The 14,774-nt window shown below is 42.0% G+C and overlaps 1 protein-coding gene across 1 annotated transcript in view; it reads left to right on the top strand.

Moving 5' to 3' along the window:
* LOC129013909 (protein FAM169BP) overlaps positions 1 to 14,774 on the top strand; it is an 82,624-nt gene that overhangs the window by 30,059 nt on the left and 37,791 nt on the right. Inside the window, exons 4-5 of the mRNA XM_063652358.1 lie at positions 4,628 to 4,716; positions 9,831 to 10,044. Coding sequence (XP_063508428.1) covers positions 4,628 to 4,716; positions 9,831 to 10,044 — 303 coding nt within the window. The remainder of the gene's footprint in view (positions 1 to 4,627; positions 4,717 to 9,830; positions 10,045 to 14,774) is intronic.

Genomic DNA, 14,774 nt, shown 5'->3' with positions numbered 1-14,774 from the left:
TGTACTGGAATAGCTTATTTAGCTCTCTCGTTCTCGGTGGGCTCCCAACTCCAAGAGGCAAGGATGGAGGCTTAATCATCAGCTCTCAGGGCCCAGGACAGCACCCATCACACCGTGGAGAACTCAGCCATGGAGAGTTGAATTCAGCGGATCATGCGTAGCCTCGGGTGAATCCAGGCCTCTAGGAATTAGCCTTAGGGACCTCACTGTCTTAACTTCTTTTGGAGACCTTGGAGTGTCATAGAATAAAATCCATTACTGACATCTTCCTTGTGGTCCATGTCACTTGCCACTCAGGGACAGGAAATTGAATTGGCGTGGTGAGGCTGGCTCTTCACAATGCCCTTCCGATGGCTCTCAGCATGGCACATCTCTCTCTGCAGGTGTCCAGGCTCTTCTCAGTCCTTAGGTGGAGGAAATGATTGATCAGGACCATATTTTTCCTTTTTAAAAACAAGGATGTTGTGACTTTCATTTTCTAACCTTTGGAGGTTGCTGGCTCCAGGGTCTCAGCAGTGATGCCCTGAGGCTGGCTCTGTGGCACCTGTCAGCACCCCAGGAGCCGTCATTTGTCCTTGCTGAGCTAGGGATTGCCTCTCTCCAAGGGCCGTGCCACCATGTCTCCCTCCTGTGTTCTCTGGACGAGGTATTATACTTCACTGATCAAAAGCTACTGTTCTCCAGAAGGCTGATTCTATTTTTCAGGAGTTGGTTTTGAGGGCAGTTTGTTTTTAACTGTTACATGTGATTGGACTTCAGTTTCATTGTTATGTGTAGCAGTTTAAGATGAGTTTTGAAAAAAAACAACAACAGTTCAGTCTTATTTGTGACAACTTGTGTGACTAGTTACTGGTCTGCAGTGCACTGTGAAACTTGCAAGGTACCACATAAACACCGAATCATAACACATTTCTTGTTTGAAACTGTATTAGCAAATTGAACATCTGTATTACAGCAATACAGCATATTAGTAAATTCAACAGCTTTTATTGATTCACCTTATTAAGCAGGAAAATAATCCTTATAGCTGATAAAGCTCCTGGAAGTTCTAGTAGGTGCCATTTTGGAAGTGAATTGAGTTGAATAAATGAAGGCAGATGTCAAACATTTGATTGGCTCTTTGCTCCCAGCTGGCTCTATCAATTTTGGAACCATTGTCAGAGATGATATAATTCACCCATATGAAACTGACAAGGTGGGTTAGATGCTGTTGGTCTCTAGGGAGGAGGGGCTGGCTATGCAGAGTTAATGTTTAATACCTGACTAATGCCACTTGTATTAGTCAGGGTTCTCTTTTTTAGTTTTTATTTTTTTGAGATGGAGTCTTGCTCTGTCACCCAGGCTGGAGTGCAGTGGCGCGATCTCCGCTCACTGCAAGCTCCGCCTCCCAGGTTCACACCATTCTCCTGCCTCAGCCTCCCGAGTAGCTGGGACTACAGGCACCCACCACCACACTCAGCTAATTTTTTGTATTTTTAGTAGAGACAGGGTTTCACTGTGTTAGCCAGGATGGTTTCGATCTCCTGAGCTTGTGATCCACCCGCCTTGGCCTCCCAAAGGACTGGGATTACAGGTGTGAGCCACCGCGCCTGGCCTAGTCAGGGTTCTCTTAGAGGGACAGAACTAACAGGATATATATAGGGCATATATATATATATAGGATATATATATAGGATATATATATATATAGGATATATATATAGGATATATATATATATGAGTTCATTAAGAATTTTATATATATACATAAAGGGGAATTTATTAAGTATTATATATATGTATAAAGGGGAGTTTATTAAGTATTAACTTACATAACCACAAGGTCCCACAATAGGCTTTCTGCAAGCTGAGGAGCAAGGAGAAGCAGTCCGAGTCCCGAAGCTGAAGAACTTGGAGTCCGACGTTCGAGGGCAGAAAGCATCCAGCATGGGAGAAAGATGTAGGCTGGGAGGCTAGGTCCATCTCTCCCTTTCATGTTTTTCTGCCTGCTTTATATTTGGTGGAAACTGATTAGATTGTGCCCACCAGATTAAGGGTGAATCTGCCTTCCCCAGCCCCCGACCCAAATGTTAAACTTTTTTGGCAACACCCATACAGGCACACCGGGGATTAATACTCTGTATCCCTCAATCCAATCAAGTTGACACTCATTATGAACCATCACACCACTGTAGCTTGGTCTTCACAGAGTTTTCTACTAAAGTTCCTTTAGTAGCAGAGAGGACAGGGAGAAAGGCTGTGGCAGCTGACCCCAAGTGGTCCACAACATTTGTTTTAAAATCTCGAGGCTTATGTGAAATGTTCAAATGCTTTTGTTTTCTACTCCGTGTTCACACTTTCCTCCAAATCTCCATCTAAAAAGGTTTGACTGGGAAGAGGCCTCTTTTATAATTCTGTGGATTCTGGAACCCTCAGGCTCAAATACTGGGCTTCAGAAGCAGATATAAAAATGATGATCAAAGGGGTATAAAAAAGACACCAGAAAACAACCAAAGTAACTTTGGTGTTTAAAATGTGATTCTTATACATTTTAAAATAACTAAAAGAGTAGAATCAGATTGTTTGTGACACAAAGGATGTAATGCTTGAGGGGACAGATACACCATTTTTTGTCTTTCCTTTTTTTGTTGAGACACAGTCTCACTTTGTCGCCCAGGCCGGAGTGCAGTGGTACAACCATGACTCACTGCAGCCTTGACCTCTAGGACTCAAGTGATCCTCCAGCCTCAGCCTCTCAAGTATTTGGGATGACAGGCATGTGTTACCACACCCAGCTAATTACTTTGTATTTTTCACAGAGATGGGGTTTTGCCATGTTGCCCAGGCTGGTCTTGAACTCCTGGGTTCAAACAATCTGCCCACCTCTGCCTTCCAGAGCGCTGGGATTACAGACGTAAGTGCCCTGTTGGATACTCCATTATTACGCATTGCATGCCTGTATCAAAACATCTCAGGTATCTCATAAATATATACATTTACTGTGTGCCCACAAAAATTAAAAATAGAAAAAAATTAAAAAGGAAAAAACTTTAAAAAGAAAAAAATGTAATTTTTAAGAAAGGAAAGGAAAGTTGCTGAGTTGAGACAAGGGGCAGAGACCATGGTCGGATTTAGAGCGACCACGCAGTAGGGATGGATTGGCAGGGGAGACTGAGGTGGGAACCGGGCGATGGGCTGTCTCAGCCGTCAGTGGAGATGGTGGTGGCCTCACCCAGCTGAGATCTGGGGCTGGAACCAAGAGGACAGATTTTGTTATGAGGCAGCAGGAGGAACTGATGGGACATGGTGATGCCAGCATGAAAGGAAGAGGAGAAACCAACTCATTGATTAGTAGACACTGAGCACTTCCCGTGTGCCAGGCCCTGTGCTGGGCATTTCAGTCCCGATCCTCGTGGGAACTTCGCAGCCACCTGGGGTGATCGGTTTGGGCAACTCCGATGAGGAATGTGGGGCTTGGTGAAGTTGGAGTCATATCCCGGTCTCCCCTGCTGAGCAGTGGGACCCATGTCTACACTTGGAATGGTTCCGGGGATGCTTCTGAGGCAGAGTCAGCAGGACTTGGAGATGCCTGGGGTAAGGGTGGGGGGAGGAGGGGAGGATTTCCCTACCCTTCTCCTGTAGATCTTAGCCCAGGGACCTTCTCATCCAAAGACACCCCCTCCATCCCATGTGATTCACCCCATTCTTAACACCAGACCCATCTCCAGCCTCTTAGAAGGAGCACTGACTTAGGAGTCTGGTGGCCCAGGGCTGAACCCCACCTCAGCCTCTTCTAGCTGATTGCCTGCAAGTCATTTCACCTCTCAGACCTTCAGCCTCCTCCTTAGAAAGATGCTGGTAACAGTTTCATGGTGAGAATGAAAGAAACTCATGTAAAAGAAGGCAGCACCAAGCCCAGGGCCAAGGTGATGCTGAATACACAGGTATTAAATCAGTTTGTTTAATGCGCTTAGCCCATGTTGAATTTTACTAAATTGGGGAAATTCTGGGCTGTGACACATGGTTGGACTTTGATAAGTGTTTTTAACGTGAAAAGAGTTGGCCGGGCACGGTGGCTCATGCCTGTAATCCCAGCACTTTGAGAGGCCGAGGCGGGCGGATTACTTGAGGTCAGGAGTTTGAGACCAACCTGGCCAACATGGCGAAACTCTGTTTCTACAAAAAATACAATGATTAGCAGGGTGTGGTGGCTCACGCCTGTAGTCTCATCTACTTGGGAGGCTGAGGCAGGAGAATCACTTGAACCTGAGAGGCAGAGCTTGCAGTGAGCTGAGATTGTACCATTGCACTCTAGCCTGGGTGACAGAGCAAGACTCTGACTCAAAAAAAAGTAATTCTTACCCATTGGATTTGTCAATATTGGTGTGTATCCCATTGTGTCCCCAAACATTGGGATATATCCTGTTTTGGCATCAACAACAGGCCACCTTTGAAACATCTGTGAAGCCCCCTTCATGTGAGAGTGGTCACTCTTTCCTGGTCAGGAAATTCAGCTCTAAAAATATCACCTGCTTTCCCCACAAATCATCTTCCCTTTGCACCTTGTCAGTGGCTCTGTGCTTTGAAGCTGCCCCTCTGTTGGCCAGTTTGCTGTGTGCGTATCATCCTCTTTTGGCTTTCTCTCTAGTTGTGGCTGTTTACATAAAGGAATCCTGGTGGTCCACGGAGGAAGATGCACTAAGAACCTCTGATCCTGCGAGAGAAGGGTTGATGAAGGTGAGTTGATGCAATTTTAAATGAATGTTGTAAAAGAAGTTTTAAAAGTCACAGTGCTTACTTGATAATTTGATAATTTAAAGCAGTCTAGCCATGTCTTCATTTCCTAGTACCACAGAGTACCACAAAACAGAAATGTATTGTCTGACAGCTCTGGAGGCTGGAAAGTCTGAAATCAGGCAATCAACAGGGTTGTTTTCTTTTGAGGGCTGTAAATGAGAATCTGTTCCTGGCTTCCCTCCTAGCTTCTAGTAGCCTCAGGGGTTTCTTGGCTTGTAGATGACCTTCTCCTTGTATTTCCACATTGTTTTCTATATGTGTGTCCGTCTCTGTCAAAATCCTCCTTTTTTATAAGGACACCAGTCATATTGGATTAGAGACCACCTGAATCCCCTCATGTTGATTGACCAGCAGACTCTATTTCCAAATAAGGTCACATTCACACAAGTGGGGGTTAGGACGTCAACAGCTTTTTGGGGGTGACAATTCAATCTATAACACCCTGCTAGCAAGGAAAACAGCACTCAGTGCCATGTATAACAGATATGTGGCTACTGATAAGTCTATTTTACTTTCCTGAGTGGCTCCTCATGTCTAAGTTTTAAAACTTTAATATACACCATATCTCTGTTGAATGGGAAACTTCTGCTTAGCACATTCAGGTAACGTTTATTTGCTCTTTGCATGAGTTAGAATTGTAGCAGATATTATCTTGTATGTTACCTGAGACTCTATAGGGATTATCTAATGTCAGAACCTTCAAGGCATTTGTTTTGCAGATGAACACATTGAAGCTGAGTCACACAGCCAGTAAATGATTTAGCTGGGTACAAACATCTGTCTCCTTGACATCAGACCTTGTGATCTTTGAAGAGCTGTGCCTCTGTTGAGCAGTTGTAAAGCAGAGACCTGGGATGGCAGGTGTGAAGGCAGGAGCCACAGGAGCTTCTCAGAGGTCTAGGTGGCATCCTCTTGGCTGAACTTTGGCTGGGGCAGAGGCTAAGGAGGAAGCCAGTACCCAACTGAGAGTTTGGACTGTGTGCCTCACATTCACCCATTTTCATTTAATTGGTATATTTATCTTAATTCCATAGGTGGGAAGAAGGATGATGCTTCCCTGCAGTCTTGAAATGTGTGATCTTGTTTACAGTTGTCTGGAATGCCATTCGGTTCCCTTCATAGAGCCCTGTAAATAATGAATGAAATATCAGTATTCTTTCAGGTTCAGTATGGAGAATGGCTAAGAAACAAAATACAATTAAAAGATGAAGAAAAAACGTCAAGACCTAAAGTTCTACAAACAGAGAGGGGAAATAGTCCCAGGCACAACACTTCAAAGATCTCCAGCCTGATGTCAAGGAGATGGAAGTTTGTATCCAGCTACATCACTTACTGGCTGTGTGACTCAGCCTTGATGTCCTCATCTATACAACAAATACCTCGAAGGTTCTGAAATTAGATAATCCCTATAAGGGGTCTCAGGTAATGTTTCCAAGTTGTTAATCCAGGTTTTATTCTATTTTTATTTTTTTTCCTGCTGAGCAATTAAAAAAATTAGTTCTTGATTTTTTTCTAAACAAAAGCTTCATTAAGATAGAATTCACATATCATAAGCTTCATTCTTTTAAAGTGTACAATGCAGTGACTTTTAATATATTCACAACATTGTATATCAATCACCACTAATTCCAGAACATTTTCATCATTTTAAAAAGAAGCTTTCTACCCACTAGCATCACTCCTCATTCCTGTCTTTCCCCAGTCCCTGGAAACCATAATCTGCTTTTTGTCTCTATGGATTTGCCTATTCTAGATATTTCCTATACATGGAATCATACTACAGGTGGTCTTTTGTAAACAGCCTCTGTAACTTGGCTTAATCTTTTCAGAGTTCATCCATTGTAGCATGAATCAGTACTTCATTCCTTTTTGAGGTGAATAATAGTCCATTGTATGGATATACCACATTTCGTTTATCCATTTTTCAGTTGATGGACATTTGAGTTGTATCCACTTTTTGACTATGATTAATAATACTTCTATAAGCATTTGTATGGAAATTTTTGTGAGGATACATATTTTCAGTTCTCTTGAGTATATATCTAGGAGTGGAATTGCTGGTCATGTGGTAACTCTATGTTTCATATATTGAGGAACTGTCCAACTGCCTTCCCCAGCAGCTGCACCATTCTGCACTCTCAACAGCAGTGTCTGAGGGTTTCAGTCACTCCATATCCTCACCAGCACTTGTTATTGTCTTTTTAATGTTCTCCATCCTAGTAGGTGTGAAGTAGAATCTCACTGTGGTTTTAATTTGCATTTCCATGATGGCTAAGGATGGTGAACATCTTTTCATGTGCTTATTGGCCATCTCTAGATCCTCTTTGGGAAAATGTTTATGAGGATCCTTGGCCCACTTTTTAATTGGGTTATTTGACTTTTTACTATTGGGTTTTTTGAAACCCAATGCATATGAACTATTGAGAGTTTTTCATATGCAGGGTTTCATGTGCAGAGTTTTTCATATGCATAATCCTTATCGCATATATGATTTGCAATTTTTTTTCCCATTCTATGAGTTGTCTTTTTTAGGTCTCGTTTTAATCGACTCAGTAGATATTATTTTGAAAAGGTTTTTCTTCCAGCACATTAGAGATGGCCTGAGATTCAGCAAGTGAGCATGATGTACCCAGTGTGGTGCTTGGCATCTTGGTTTGCGTTGCTGCCCCAGCTCTGGTGCTGCAGGTGGGCCAGGTGGCCACTTAATGACTGACTGTTCTGAATGCTATGAAGGATGTGAATGGCTCCTTAAATAATTTTTTCAGAGCAAGAGTTGTTACTTCCTTCATTTGTCATCTCTTCTTCTAAGTGTAAATGAGAAAACCCCCACATTTTCTGACAATGTGGCCTATATTATGAACAGAAAGAAACTTGGGTGTTATTTCCACTTAATGAACCATGTTGTAAAGATCTATCCTACCCCAGTTGTACATAGGAATATTTCTCCTCTGTTTGTAGAACTTTAGGTCCTGACTTTTTTTCTTTTTCTTTTAATTACGTTTTGTTTCCTAGCCAGCTCTTCTTCACAAATTACCAAAAACACCCCACAAGATTTCTTAATGTTTTTCCTGTTAACTTAATTAGTGGTCCTAATGAGGGATGTGAACTGGAACTTAGTTTTGTGTTTTCAGAAACATTTCTGAGTCAAAATCACATGTCACACGTTTTCCTCCCCAATAATGAAATTGGACAAATTAAGTACATTTTCTTTCTCCTCCTTTTTCTCCTGCCAGTTTTTGATTGGATATTTCCCTTCTGCCAGATGCAATCTGCTTTTGTCTTCTGGCTTTCTTCTGAACTTTTTGGTTTTATAAGTTGAAAAATATAACCTCCCCCACGACACCAATCTGGTTTTGTGACTAGCTAGTTATTCTTAACGTCTGAACTTGATTTGGCTGCCGCTGTCTGAGATACAAAATGTGATGGCTTCTCAGAGCCAAGCTAGTGTGGTTTTCACTAATCTTTTTCTCATTTAAGACTTAGCTCCAGATGAAGGTGAAATATTTTACATTCTGGCCAATTCGTGAGTTTATTGGCACTGAACAGTTCGTGCCATTTGCTGCAAGCTGCCTTATTTTTATTATCAGAGCATTTGAAAAACATGCAAGTATTTTAGAGACCACATGAAGGATCTTCTCCCTTGACTGGAGGGGGAAACCAAGACTCAAAGAGGTTGTGAGTTGCTGAAGATCTCCCAGCAAATCCAGGGTAACAACCCACAAACCACAAATGATGACGATGATAATCCAAGGGTCAAGTATTAAATATAAAACGAAGTATTAATATTTGTATTATCCCCTTTCCCCAAATCTCATTTCTAATGGATGAAGATGAAGAACGAAACCGCTGGCTGGACTGGAAAGCCCCAGCCTGTTGTTTTGTGCGTGCCTCTGACAGACCCCTCGCCCAGCTGTCTCAAATCCTCTTTGAAATGAGGCAGGGAAATCAATACATGTAATCACCCTCTTTGAGCTTCAATTTCCCCACCTATGAACCAAGACCTCCCCAGCAGGTGGTGAGAATCAAATGGTAGCATGTAGGTGGATGTCATGGACCAGTTAGTGGCCTTGTTGATCTGGAGGTAATGCATAGGATAAAGTGACAAACACGCACGCAGAGGCTGTCACCTAGCAGTGTTGCAGAGTAAATTCCAATACAACAGCGTTGTCACTTCGTAAATAGCTGATTGGTTTCACCTCGTGCCACATGTTAGCAGTTGCTCGTGACTGTCTGAAGGGCTGCATTAAGGAGGCTTCTGAGACCGTGTCCACGCTTAGCTGGACAGATAGGTCTGCTCTGAATCCGGGGGGGGAGACCTTGGTTTCTGCCACCTATTTGCCATCCGTGGGCTACACAAATGCAGAGCATTTTAACAGGCAGGAGTGTGAAGTCATTTTGACTTGCGAAGGGGAAAGCTTCTAACTGTGTGGGCCTGACTTTGACCACAATATAATTTCCTTGCTTGTGATAACTTTGCTACAGGCAAGAGATGGTTCTATTTTACAGCCTTAGAACGGGGTATGCCCTGAGTCCCTGTAATTCTCTGGGATTAGGACACCAGTGTGTGCTCTAAATCTGTCACAAGCCATTGAAACAGATCATTGCTTTTGGTGTAGCAATTGATCTCCCACATCATTTACCCTCCTTCTGACAGCCAGAATTCCAGGGCCTGCTGTCATGAAAATGGCAGATTGGGTTTATTTCAGGACACATCCAGCAAGTCAGTTGAAATGAGTTGCCCCAGCCCCCCAGTGTTAATTTCCTGTTTTGTTACCATGTGATGGATTGTGCTTTGTCGTCTCACATTCCTGGTCCATGGCCCTGGGGACCAGGGGCTGCCCCTGGCAGCGTTCTCTGCTCCTGGAGGCCGCATGGTGCGAAAGGTCAGTGGTGTGGAAGCCTCTGTGAGATGCCATGATTCACGTTTTGGCTCTTTGAGCACAAAATGAGTCTTCGATGGAGGAACTCACACCTGGCCCCAACGTGTGGGTCACATCCAAGCGCAGAATTTATTGCATATGATTTTCCTCTCTTGTCTCACTTGACTGTTGTTGTTCTTTTTCTTTCTTTTTTTTTTTTTTTCTTCAAAGGTTCAGTCATTTGGGGAAAGGATTGTGCTTTTCATTCTAAACGCCATTATTTTTGGAAGACTGGAGAGAAATTTGGATGATGATGACATGTTTTTTCTACCTCACTCTGTGAAGGAACAAGCTAAAATCCTATGGAGACGTGGAGCGGCTGTTGGGTTTTACACAACCAAGATGAAAGGTGAGGGATGCACGGCCACCACTTCAGGCTGGACTGAGCGGGGCTCTCTAGGGGTCTGCCTGGCCTGGAGGGCTTCCTCAGCACCAGCTATGTGGAGAGAATCTTCTAGCACAGGAAGTATCATGGATTAAGTTGGGTGTAAATAAACCCCACGTGTGGATCCCATTTCCACCACATTTCTCATCTCAGTGGCAAACGTGGTGAAAAGCATGTCCCTTTGATTTCCAGGCAGCGCCATGTCCCCTCTAAAAAATAACTAATTGTAATTAATGGTATAAAATTTCATTTCTTTCCCTCAGTGTTACTAGTTAGTTGTCAGGAAAAATACCACTGCTAATAGCTGACATGTGGAGCCAAAGCAGCTTGGATGCCAAGATTTATAGACATTAGAAGAGAGGGAGTCCGGCCGTGATAACAAGGTTACGGTGAAAGTCTCTGGCTTGAAGGGCAGTGACCAGCGCTAAGTGTGGGACTAGTACCATTTTGCTGAAGTGATTTGTCTCTTCTTTTTTTAAATTTTTTTATTTTTTATTTTTTGAGGCAGGGTCTTGCTTGATGTCGCCCAGGCTGGAGTACAGTGGCACGATCATGGCTCACTGCAGCCTCAACTTCCGGGCTCAGGTGATCCTGCCGCCTCAGCCTCCTGAGTAGCTGGGACTACAGCCACGTCTGGCTAATTTTTGTATTTTTTGTAGAGATGGGGTTTTGCCATGTTGCCCAGGCTGGTCTTGAGCTCCTGAGCTTAAGCCATCTGCCCACTCCAGCCTCCCAAAGTGCTGGGATTGCAGGTGTGTGCCACTGTGCCTGGCCACTGGTTTTCTTCTTTAAAGTTGCTTTCTTTTTTTCATTCTTTCTTTTCTTTTTTTTTTTGAGATGGGATCTCTTTGTCACCCAGGCTGGAGTGTGATGTTGTGATCATAACTCACTGCTGCCTCCAATTCTTGGGCTCAAGTGATCCTCCTGCCTCAGCCTCCCAAAGTGCTGGGATTATAGGCATGAACCGCTGCGCCTGGCCTCTTTATTTAATTTTTAAAGGCCGCCAACATCTCTCACCTAACTAATTCCAGCCCCATCATTTGGTTGTCAAAAAGTTCTCAATTTTAGCAAAAATTAATCTTCTCAGTAAACTGCCATGGATGTACTATGAGTTAGATGTTTTTCTCGGGCGCTAAAGAGGCTGAGTTTGGTTCTGAGCCGTGTTCACGCTGTGTGTATGCTTGACCTGTCCAGGATGCGATAAATTTGTGTTTCTCACTTTTTTGTTTTTTCCTCAGTGAGATACAGCAGTTTCTCATCCAAACCACTTCTTCATTTCTTGGTTAATTATTCGCAAAGTCAGTTGTAGCTGTAGCCCCTGTGTCTTTCAGCTCCTTTCCTCATGACAGTCTTTGTCCTCAGACTTTGATGCCCTTTCTCTTTTTTGAATGGTCATGTTCTTTCACCATTTAAGATAGACCAAGGGGCCTAGAGAAAAATTAAAATGAAAAGGAAGCTTTCTGTAATTCTTCTTTCCTGGGAGACTCATCAGTGGTCATTTTCTACCAAATGGCTGTTTTTGAATCTGTAACCAAATCATTTGTGGTATAGACATCCTACTAATAATAACAAAAACTGTTAACAGATGCCAGAAACCACAGGTAGGCGGCAGAAAGAGCTTGACCTTGGTCTTGCCTGGTCTTGCTGCTGTTCCTGGAGGCAGTGATACCAAGGGTCCTGATTCCGAGGAGGGATGCAGGGGTTGTCTGCAACTGCCATGCTCTTCCCCAGGTAGATTCAGGGCCTTGGAGGAGAGGGAGGACATAAGGATGCTGAGCTGAGGCAGGGTACTTGAATTCTGCCTTTTCATTTCTGGTGGATCCCACAGATTCAGTGAAAAGTTCCCTGAAGCTTCTTGTAAGGACACATTATTTTCATCAATGAACTGGTTTTTGAAGTGGCAACGGACTGTTAGTTACTCAGCAATTTAGTGGGTTTAAAAAGTGTCAAACGTGCGTGGTGGCTCACGCCTGTAATCCCAGCACTTTGGGAGGCCAAGGTGGGCAGATTGCTTGAGCTCAGGAGTTCGAGACTAGCCTGGGCAGCATGGTGAAACCCCATCTCTATTAAAAGTACAAAAACTAGCTGGGCATGGTGGTACATGCCTGTGGTCCCAGCTACTCAGTAGGCTGAGGTGGGAAGATCACTTGAGCCGAGATCACGCCACTGCACTCCATCCTGGGTAAAAGAGTGAGACCCTGTCTCAAAAAAAAAAAAAAAAGTATCAAACTTGTAGAAAATAAAATAAATGAAGCAAATGTATTTTTCAGGTTTTCATTGCCAATTTTAAAAATTTTTACTGCCTTTTTATAAACATTTTTAGGGAGACACAATTAGGTTATTTCTGTGGAAGCTATATATATATATATATATATTACCAGCAGCAATGTCTGAGAGTTACAGTTGCGCCACATCCTTGTCAGTACTTGATATTGTCAATCTTTTTCATTTTAGCCAGTCTATAAAGTGTGAAGTGGTGGCTAATTTTGGTTTTAATTCACATTTTACTATTTCACTAATGATGAATGATATTGAACATGTGCTTATTTGATGGTCATATAACTTGTTTGATGAAGCATCTGTTCAAATATTTTTGCCCATTTTTAATTGTTTTTTAAATTATTGAGCTTCAAGAGTTCTTTATATATTTTAAATAAGAGCTTTTTATCAGATATATGTTTTGAAAACATTTTCATTTTGATGACAGTGGCTTTCAAAGAGCAAAAGTTTTAAATGTTGATGACGTCTAATTGATCAATTTTCATTATAATTCAGTTGAAAATATTTTCTAAAATACTTTGTGATTTCTGTGGGTTCTTTAAAAGTCAGTTTTTAGTTTCCAGATATTTGGGGGCTATCTCTGATGTTTTATTTTTTTGTTGATTTCTAATTTAATTTTGCTGCAGTAAGAGAATATAGCCTGCTATATTTTAATATTCTGAAAATGACTGAGAGTTGTTTATGGCCTAGTGTGTGTGTGGTCTATCTTTGGGAACATTCTGTGGGGACTTAAAAGAGTATATTCTGCAGTTGGTTGGTGTAGTGTTAGAACTGTCAGGTTATGGTGACTGGTGATGTCATTCATATCTGCAAGGGAGCAAGAGTGGGGAAGTGCCATGCTCTTTTAAACAGTTGCTATCCAGTGTCATTTTCCTTCAGGCCAAAATACTTCTGATATAGGTTGGATATTTGTCCCCTCCAAATCTCAGGTTAAAATGTGACTCCCCCATTGTTGGAGATGGAGTTGGGGCCTACTGAGAGGTGTTTGGGTCATGGGGGCAGATCTCTCATGAATGACTTGGCACCTTCCCCGTGATACTGAGTGAGTGTAGCTGTATTAGTTCATACTAGAGCAGATTGTTTAAAAAAGCATGATACCTCCCATCTCTCTCTTGCTCCCTCTCTCTCCATGTGACACGGCTGCTCTCCTTTGCCTTCCACCATGAATGGAAGCTTCCTGAGGCCCCACCAGAAGCAGATGCTGGTGCCATGCTTCTTGTACAGCCTGCAGAACCAGGAGCCAAATAAACCTCTCTTCTTTACAAATTACCCAGCCTCAGGTATTCTTTTATAGCAGCACAAAACAGACTAATACAGCTTCCCTTAGTATTTCTTATAGTGCCATTCTGCTGGCAACAAATTCTATTAATTTTTGTTTACTGAAAATGTTTTTATTTTATTTCACTTTCATATTTGAAAGATAGTTTATCCAGATACAGAATTATTAGAGATCACTTCTTTTCTTTCAGCACTTTGAATATTTTGTTCCAATATCATCTGGCTTTCATAATTTTGGGTGAGAAGTCAGTCATTCGTCTTATTCTTGTCCCCTCATAAACAAAGCATCATTTTTTCTTTGACTGCTTTCAAGGCATTCTCTTTAACTTTGACTTTTTTCTTGCAGTTGACTGTGATACATCTATATCTTAGTCCATTTGTGCTGCTATAACAAAACGCAAGAGACTGGATAATTTATAAACAACAGAAATTTATTCCTCACAGTTCCAGTTGTCTTCTTTTTCTGGGTTTGCAGCCATATGTATGTTAGGGTGCTTCATATTGTCTTACAGGCCTCTGAAATTTTATTTTTCTTGGAATATTTTTCTTTCTCCTTTGGTTTAATTTATCTTGGTCTATATTCAGGTTCATCTGCCATCTATAATCTGCTGCTAAGTCAATTGAAAAATTTAGTTATTGTACTTTTCAGTGCTAAAACTTGTATTATTGTGTATAGTTTTCAATTCTTTATTGAGATTCCCTATTTATTCATTTGATTATATCTTTTTCTTTAATTCTTGGAATTATTTTATTTTAATTCTTTGAATATATTTGTAAAGCTGGTTTGAAGTCATGGAATTATTTTAGTTATTTGAATATATTTGTAAAGCTGGTTTGAAGTCCTTATCTGCCAATATCTGGGCCTATGTAAACTCAGTTCTACTGACCACCATTATTTTTTTTCCTGAGTAAGGGAACTTTCCTGTTTCTTTGCATATTTAGTAATTTTTGGTTGAAAACTAGTCGTTGCAGCAACTGAAATTCTTTTTTGATTTCTGAGGATTTTGAGATTTTTGTTTTGGCAGGCATTGAACTTGCCTGGATTTAAACTGCACACTTCATCTTCCTTGTGATATGTAGCTGCTGACATCTGTTTGTATGGCTTCCCATGGCTGCTTCTTTAGCCCAGCCCTGTA

The sequence above is a fragment of the Pongo pygmaeus genome, chromosome 16 (genome assembly GCF_028885625.2).
Source record: "Pongo pygmaeus isolate AG05252 chromosome 16, NHGRI_mPonPyg2-v2.0_pri, whole genome shotgun sequence".
NCBI lineage: Eukaryota > Metazoa > Chordata > Mammalia > Primates > Hominidae > Pongo > Pongo pygmaeus.
The sequence above is the reverse complement of the archived record's forward strand: the minus strand, read 5'-3'. Positions and strand labels throughout refer to the sequence as shown.